The 8,833-nt window shown below is 35.7% G+C and overlaps 1 protein-coding gene across 1 annotated transcript in view; it reads right to left on the bottom strand.

Moving 5' to 3' along the window:
- LOC107662650 (stAR-related lipid transfer protein 9-like) overlaps positions 1–7,400 on the bottom strand; it is a 47,779-nt gene extending 40,379 nt beyond the window's left edge. Inside the window, exons 1-2 of the mRNA XM_016452728.1 lie at positions 7,139–7,400; positions 3,891–3,960 (exon numbers count right to left, since the gene is read on the bottom strand). Coding sequence (XP_016308214.1) covers positions 3,891–3,960; positions 7,139–7,185 — 117 coding nt within the window. The 5' untranslated portion in view covers positions 7,186–7,400. The remainder of the gene's footprint in view (positions 1–3,890; positions 3,961–7,138) is intronic.
- Between the last annotated feature and the right edge of the window lie 1,433 nt (positions 7,401–8,833).

Genomic DNA, 8,833 nt, shown 5'->3' with positions numbered 1-8,833 from the left:
CTTTTGGACTATTGAAAAATAACACCCATTCACTGCCATTATAAAGCTTGGAAGAGCTAGGACATTTTTTAATATAACTCCAATTGGATTCGTGTGAAAGAAGAAAGTCATATACATCTAGGATGCCTTGAGAGTGAGTAAATCATGGGGTAATTTTCATTTTTGGGTGAACTATCCTTCCATGCAGTACAATTTATATCTTTCATTCTATATATGTATATATATATATATATATATATATATACATATATAGAATGAAAGATATAAATTGTACTGCATGGAAGGATAGTTCACCCAAAAATGAAAATTACCCCATGATTTACTCACTCTCAAGGCATCCTAGATGTATATGACTTTCTTCTTTCAGACGAATACAATCGGAGTTATATCAAAAAATGTCCTGGCTCTTTCAAGATTTATAATGGCAATAAATGGTGGTTGAGATTTTGAAGCCCAAAAAAGTGTATCCATCCATCATAAAAAGTACTCCACTCAGCTCCGGAGGGTTAATAAAGGCCTTCTGAAGCGAAGTGATGCGTTTGTGTAAGAAAAATATTAATATTTACAGCTTTGTAAACCGTAATCTCTAGCTTCCGCTAACTGTCCTATGCACGTTCATGAGAGAGTGGCGTCCAGCGGATGACGTAGGACGTAGGCGTAGCGTAAGCTCGGGTGTTTTTAGTGCATTGCTCTGTGGTTGCTAGGTGGAAGCTAAAAAGCAATACTACAGCTCTCCTCATCAACAAGCCACACATTTTAAGGTCTCATTCTTAAGTAACATACTGGAGTTTAATACTCAGGGTTAGCGGTGTGTTGAAATCCCCAACTATGAGCAGTAGTGATATTTAACAACTTCGCTAAAACAAATCCTATTACATCACATAACTAGTCACTGGCGCCAGCGATATCATGTTTTCTGTTGAAATGATTGAAGACATTTCACATACTTCGTTATCCACCCAGCCAAGTTTTATATTTTACCATTTTCTTATACAACACTTATGACAGCTGTTAACCCTTCATTATGAATCTTTCTGATTAAGTGCTGCTACAAACTACATTACACTTTATTGCGAAAAGTGATTTTCCATTGAAAATCTATTTAGTCCATTTAATCAGTTACTGGGAGACCAGCCCTTTATGTGCTCAGTTTTTCCACTAATAATGTTACAGCACACTGATGCCAAGAAGCAAGACTGTGTGCCTGTAGCTTACGCCTGGGATACTCTTCAGTGGGCTCAAAAGCAACAGTTAGGAAATAGTTAGACTGGGAGACAAATGACTTCCGAGCATGACCTGACTGTCAGCGTCAAGTTATTACCCAGATCTCAGCAAACAGCGATCATGTATATCTCAGCTCATTATTCGCCCAGTCAAACAGATCTTCACGACACAGCGTGTGCATTTGGAGGAGCGTGCAGAAACATGCCTGGGCATCGCCAACCTGTCATCCAGACAACATTGCATTTGCGGCTCTGGTGTGTAATTATTCACACAATTGCAATCCCGCAGCTGACTTAATGACCTCACAATATGGCCCACAGCTTTACTAATGAGCCCTAACATTGCATTCAGCACTGTTATATTTAGGCTCGATAATAATACACAAAATCAGATCTGATAATATGGCCATGCTCCAATAGGCATGGTTTCCCGAAACATTATGAAACATGAGCACTTTGTACGCACTATTTTAACTCTATTTGTCCCAAAAGCATTGTTACCTACACACGTAACATTTAAAAGCACTATCAACAATGACATTCATACATTTTTTTATTGTGGCTCAAACATTCAAAGATTTTATAGGACCGCTTCTCAAAAATAAGTGGCAAAAGATTTAGCTTTCATTCACTCTTCTTGGATCTAACAGCTCCTCTAAAACTGCACTTAGGATATTTTTTTTTTTTTTTAAAAACCTCACCCTCATGTTGTTCCAAACCTTTATTCTAACTAAAACTAAAACTATTAAAAATAATTTCATTAACTGAAATAAAGGCAAAATAAATTAAAATATAAATATCAGATGGAAAAACTTTAACTTTTTCCATCTAATTTCCATCTAACTTAAGCATAAATTAGAAATGCTGCCAGATCAATTTACTAAAATAAGATAAGGTTAAGTTGAACTAAAATTAGTACTCAAATTACAAAAACGGAAATAAAAATAAATTATAGAAATATTTATAGAGATATTTAAAAATAAAAATGACAAAAGCACATAACAAAATTACTAAAACTGAAAATATAAAAATACAAAGGTAATTTAAAATACAAATAAATTACTAAAATAGTATATAAATAATACTAAAATAACACTGCCTGAAGATATTTTGAGAAACGTAACAGTTTGTATTTATTTCTTTTTGTCCAATGGTCACTAAAACTGTTTGGTTAGACAATGTTTAAAATATCTTCTTTTATGTTCCACAGAAGAAACAAATTTAAACCGATTTGGAATGACATGAGGGTGAGTAAATGATGACTCTTCATTTTCGGTTGAGCTACTGAACTATTTTAACTATTACATTTCACTTATAACAAACAATCTACGTGCTGATTTGGGTAACATGCACTACTTTAGCACTTAACTTTAAATATCACACTATTGTAGTATAGTCAACGTGTCAAAACATCTGTGTTAACGGCTAGGCCATGGCTCTGATAACATTATGATTGTTTCAAGATGGTGATATAAAACCAGATCACAGCTTTTGGCTGAACAAAGGATAAAGATAATATTATAATGCATCTTTCATACTTTCTTGGACCTCTGGATTCTCATTCACTTTAAATGAGATTCTGCCGACTGTCACACTGGGCGCATGGCATTCATCACTCGGTTAATGTGACTGCTCTCTGCCCCAGGACACTAGTATCAAACAGAACAATGATCTGATCATAAACCACTTATCCTCTAATGTGTGCAGCATGAACAAATAATACAGTGAAAATGTGTTCCTCAGTGTTTTTATTGTCAGCCTTCCACACTTGTCTTTATGTCAGCCCATCTTTTCCCTTGAAAACCATCCTACTTTCTTTAAAAAGCTGGTGGAAAGTAAGGCTTTATCTTGCTCTCGTGCTCGCAGCAGGTGACCAGATGTGGCTTCTACCATTTCATTAACCCATTAATCAAGCACTGAACGCAAGGGAGTATTTCCTGCTTCAGAAGTAAGAATGTAGTCTATACATTACATTTGAGTCTTAGACACACAGTTACATTAAAAGCAATTTCAGATGCATTCATTTGAAATAGATTTTTAAAAGTCTTTACTGTCACTTTTGATCAAATGAATGCCTCCTTGCTGAATAAAAGCATTAGTTTATTTTAAAGAAAAACAATCTTACTGATCTCAAACTTTTGAAAAATAGTATTTATTTTTTTTTATATTTTTGGCCTGTAGTCATCACCACACTATTTGGTCTAGAATCAGCGAACATCCCACCGATCAGGTTTTGAAGCTCTTGGTTTAGTGAAGAATGAGGTGTGGAATGATTTTAGAAAGTGTAATGTACGGGTGCTGCTTGTTTAGGTGTTTGGGGTTTTCATGTGTAAAGAGGAAGGCGATAATGGCATGTTGCTTCTGCAATCAAATATGTTTATGCAGTTCATTCGTGGCATAAATAAACAAGTGAGGAATCCAGCAGGAAGAGAATCATTTTAATAAACTTCCTGTTGCTGAGATAGCGTAGCCATCTAACCCTGACACCACCTCCTCTTTGAACTCTTACAACCATGTCAACAACTGCCAATTCCTCATGCAATTTAAAAAAGCACCTATACTTTCTGGCACCATAATATTAAAAAAGCTAAAGGATTTTCGTAAATAATCATAAATATTAAATATGAACTAATATTCAAGCAAAAATAACAACCAAAATAGACCTACCTTCACATTTCGGACCCTCACCACTTTGTCTTCCACTTGTACAGCAAATCGTCCTCCATCCAGACTCTCTCTGCGGAACAAAAATAAACAGACTGATATTCAAGACACTGCACAGAGCACTGCTAAGTAAACATTTACAGTACAATCATATTAATAATTTTTTATAAACTAGTGCCTTATTAAAAGTTTGTGACTGTTAAAACAGGCTAAAGGCTCATTCAGGACTGAACGTGTGAGAATGTTACGTTCAAAATAAGTTAACAGGGTCAGAAATTAACCAAGGCTCGAGGGGAAACGGCCATTTAAAGTGTAAAATATGACCTAGTTATTTGAAATATGCAGGCAAAAAATGCTCGTGTTGAATTGGATGGATTAAACTGATCAAAAGTGACAGTACATTTACAATGTTACAAAAGATTTCGATTTCATCAAAGAATCCTGAAAAAAAAAATGTATCAAGTGCTATGTGGCAAAATTCATTTCTTCACATACATTTTTCCCCAAGATAATAGAGTTCTTCATTGATATTTCACATTTTTGTTTTTATATTGCATGGTTTGATTTGCTCCAGGTTAACCATAAACCTTCTAAAATCCTCAGAGACATGTTTATTTGGCTGTGATCATATCCAGACCGGACAGTGGAGTGAGAGGCCGGGGGTCTGGAGGATTCGTCTGCACAGCTCTGCTGCGCCGCATGAGAAGGTCAGATTCAAATGAAAACAGACCGCTGAAAACTCCTCCATGAGCCGCACAGCTGAGCTGAAGCAGGTGTGTGCGTGAGCGTGCAGGATATGTGTGTCAGTGTGTGAGAGAGCAGCGAGGACAGCTGTGCAATCTCTCCAGTATCGGGTTCCAGATAATACTGATGCAAGACAATGAAATCCAGTGTAGGAGCATGGCTGTGTACAAAACTCTGACAATTTGAGCAGGCTGGGAAAGGCCTTGTTTCCTAAACTTCATTCTGAAGTATGTCATTTTTCAGTGTTAAAATATGTTTTCCTGTCCAGTTTAATGCACACACACAACTAGAAGTAAGCAATATGTATGTGGACTTTCACACTGTGGCTATGAGGCACCTTCAATACATTGTCAACGTCAACTTCTGGCTCAACCAATGGTGTGAGTTTGGGGCGGGACTACCTGTCTGTTGTTGATGTCAGTTTTAAAGGCAGTATATTTTATGGCAGTTTAAAGGTTCTGTATATTTGCACGAAAGATTATCAAACATTACTGAGAACCAAGATGTTCAGGTCCACTCTGGGTTATGTGCTAAGCATTAAAATTAATAATTTTTAAATTAAAATACTTAAAATGAAATAAATATTTATTTTGAATAATAATAATACTTTTTTATTTTTAACTTTTTTATTAGTATTAATAATAATACTTTTTTTTTTACTTTTTTATCATTATTAAACAATAATAATAATAATAATAATATAAAAAATTTAATTGGTGTTCAAGAAACATTTCTTATTATTATTAACAATGTTGAAAACATTTTTTTGTGATCAAAAGTGACGGTAAAGACATTTATAATATTATAAAATGGTTCCGATTTCAAGTAAATGCTGTTCTTTTGAACTTTTTTTATTCATCAAAGAATAAAAAATATGTATCATGAAAAATGTGTATCATGTTTTCCCCAAAAATATTGTTTCCAACATGATAATTAGAAAAATTATTAATAATTAAGTACCAATAATAACGGGCAAATAATAAGCAGGTAATTTTTTTAAATAAAAAAAAATGCTACATGCTTGAGGATGGGTTGACTCTGTTTGATTTTTAATAAGCAACCACCTATACAAAACATAGAAGTACACTAAAAACTATTTTGGAACACCTCAGCAACCACACAGAAACACCCTAGCAACCACTCATAAGGCCCTAGTATCATGGCAGCAAGTTTTGCAAAGACAATTATATCTCCCTTTTTTTTTCAAAAAAGGGCTCAATATCAAGCTATATTCCAGTTCTGTTTGCTGCTGATAATGCAGCAGATGTTACACACCTTTATGCAATGGACTCATCCACTGAATGCTGGGAGCTTGTTATGAAACTCTTAGCTTGTGTAGTTCCATGTGGGTCTGTTTCACTCTGCCAGTGATGAATGGAGGCCCTACCCGCAACCACAACAGCCTGCTTCGCCTGTCAGTGTGTGTGTGTGTGTGTGTACTTTTGCCTAGAGACGGTGCATTTTATAACATAATCAATGGAAAGAAAAAAATAACTCTCGTTATGAGGAGAACAAACTTGGATTTCTGTGCTATTCCCACACAATTCCTGCCATCTGCAGCAATTAGTATTAGTTTGTTTCCAGCAAAAACTCTGAAGTCAGAAAGAAGACATTATTTCAAGAATATGGCATTTGACAAAAGCACAAAGTGCATAAAGTCACATATTTATTATGCGCATACTCATAAAACCAACGGCTGCCTATTAAAAGGCCATCTTCATTTGAACAACAGAGACGGAAAGCCATGCAGTCGTCCTTTGTGATGCACACTTCAGGGAGATTCTTTAAATGTCAAGGCTAGCGGCTACGGCCAAACACATGCACACAGCTTTGTGTGTCATTCTGGGAGGAGTTTCTCTTACCCCCCTGTCCAGCACCCACATACTGGAGTAATTTGGCTAATGCTGGAGGGTGGGGCAGTGGGCTCTCATGGATCATCGGATAGCTGGATAACCCCCTTTTTTAAAAGTTAAAGCAAAACACATCCATTAGATTTTACTGATGCAACACGCATAACGTAATGCAATTCTGTAAAAATGACACAAACAAGATATGAAAAATATACAGTATCAGTACCTATGGGGGAAGGGGATTCATGGAGATTATAGTACATTTACAGTGCACCAAACACAGTGTTGCTCAATACAACTTCACATGCACTGCTTATGCATTAACTGCATGTATGCAATGCTTATGCTTTTTTTTTTAAATATGCTATAATTTATTTTTTATCTCTAGATTGACGTGTTAAGAGTTACAATTACTTATATATTACATAATATACATTTGCAATATGATGAGGTGTGTAAAGAGCTCACGAAATAGTTTTATTGAATGGCAGTTTATTTGTTTCAGTTGGCTGTCAGCGCAGGTCTATTCCCAGACATAGCAACAGCACCAACAACTCAAGGCTGTTTATGAACTCCACATGACACTATTCAGTAGTTTTTATCATGCGCTTTTACAGTGAATTAATGCAATATAGAACTCGCTTAAGCTTATCGTACCTGGAGTTCAGCGGACGGACTCGAATCGCGACTTTCACGTTTGCCATTCGTTTGACACCGGGCGGAGGGAAACGATGAATTGGAAGTTCAGCTGTCCGTTAGAGTCCATTTAAATCCCTCCAGAGCACTGAATTCTCCCGAGAAGAGTGAAGAAATCTATAACAAGTTTTTCGGGTCATGTTACTGATATCGGCTAGACAATCACAGAGCACATCATAAAGCCGCGGCCGCAGTTGAACTCAACGCTGGAACGTCCTGCCGTCTCTACTGGAGGGGAGGTTGCGAATCCCACTATGGCAAAGGATCAGCTCATGAATATTAAGAAGGTAGCATGACGTCAGTTCCAACAGAACTTTTTGATTTGCCGAACGAATCATTCTGTGAATAAGGCGTGGCTCAAATATTAACTAGGACTTGTACTGGTCAGTCCGGGATAGCTGCGAAGCAACGTCAGTATGTATTTAATATTCATGAGCCAAGCCATCGCCATAGTATGAAACTTGGGAAAAAGAAACAAAGGCCTGAAGTCTGTGCTTTATTACAATCCCGTGTACGCCAATTAGGACAGTTGTTTTTCCGCTTTAAAAGAATATAGACTAATGTTCAACATTTTGTAAAACTAACGAATAGTTTAATTTAGCAAGGACGCGTTAACTTTTTAAAAATTACAGACATTATTTTAAACAAATGCTTTATTTTTGAATGCTGTTCCGTTATTGGTTTCCACAAAATTAAGCAGCACAAATGTTTTTCAACATTGAAAAAAAACGTTTATTGAGCAGCAAATCAGCATATTAGAATGATTTCTGATCATGTGACACTGAAAAGTGGAATGATGGGTGCTGAAAATTCAGCTTTACCATCACAGGAGTAATTCTGTTTTTATACAGGGAAACATGAATATTCTCTATAGAAATATCCCTGATGTCTCCCTGATTTCCATTTTAAAATGGTCAATTCCCATGAAATTTGTCAGAAGTGCAGCCTTGTATATGGACTCCAGCTGAGCTACATGAAAGAACACATGAGAGATACTTACACATATTCACAAAATTACATTTTATTACATTAGATAGGTTTAGCATTAAAAAGATGAAAACACTGTCCAACATGAACAAATTGCAAACTTTCCGCAAATATATACTAAGAAACATACAGACAGACATACTCACCAACAAACAAGCAAAAAAACATTTACACACACTTAAAACAAATAAACAGCACAGTGAATGGTCTTTATCCTGTTCTATTGTGAGGCAGTATAAGTGAAAACTGGCAAAGCCCTGCTAAAATGTCCCCACAAAATGTGTTTTAAAGGTTTATAAACTGTCAATAACAATCTTATCAACATATAGACTAATGTTCAACATTTTGTAAAACTAACGAATAGTTTAATTTAGCAAGGACGCGTTAACTTTTTAAAAATTACAGACATTATTTTAAACAAATGCTTTATTTTTGAATGCTGTTCCGTTATTGGTTTCCACAAAATTAAGCAGCACAAATGTTTTTCAACATTGAAAAAAAAACGTTTATTGAGCAGCAAATCAGCATATTAGAATGATTTCTGATCATGTGACACTGAAAAGTGGAATGATGGGTGCTGAAAATTCAGCTTTACCATCACAGGAGTAATTCTGTTTTTATACAGGGAAACATGAATATTCTCTATAGAAATATCCCTGATGTCTCCCT

Source organism: Sinocyclocheilus anshuiensis, unplaced genomic scaffold, assembly GCF_001515605.1.
Source record: "Sinocyclocheilus anshuiensis isolate Anshui unplaced genomic scaffold, SAMN03320099.WGS_v1.1 scaffold715, whole genome shotgun sequence".
Classification (NCBI taxonomy): Eukaryota; Metazoa; Chordata; class Actinopteri; order Cypriniformes; family Cyprinidae; genus Sinocyclocheilus; species Sinocyclocheilus anshuiensis.
The sequence above is the reverse complement of the archived record's forward strand: the minus strand, read 5'-3'. Positions and strand labels throughout refer to the sequence as shown.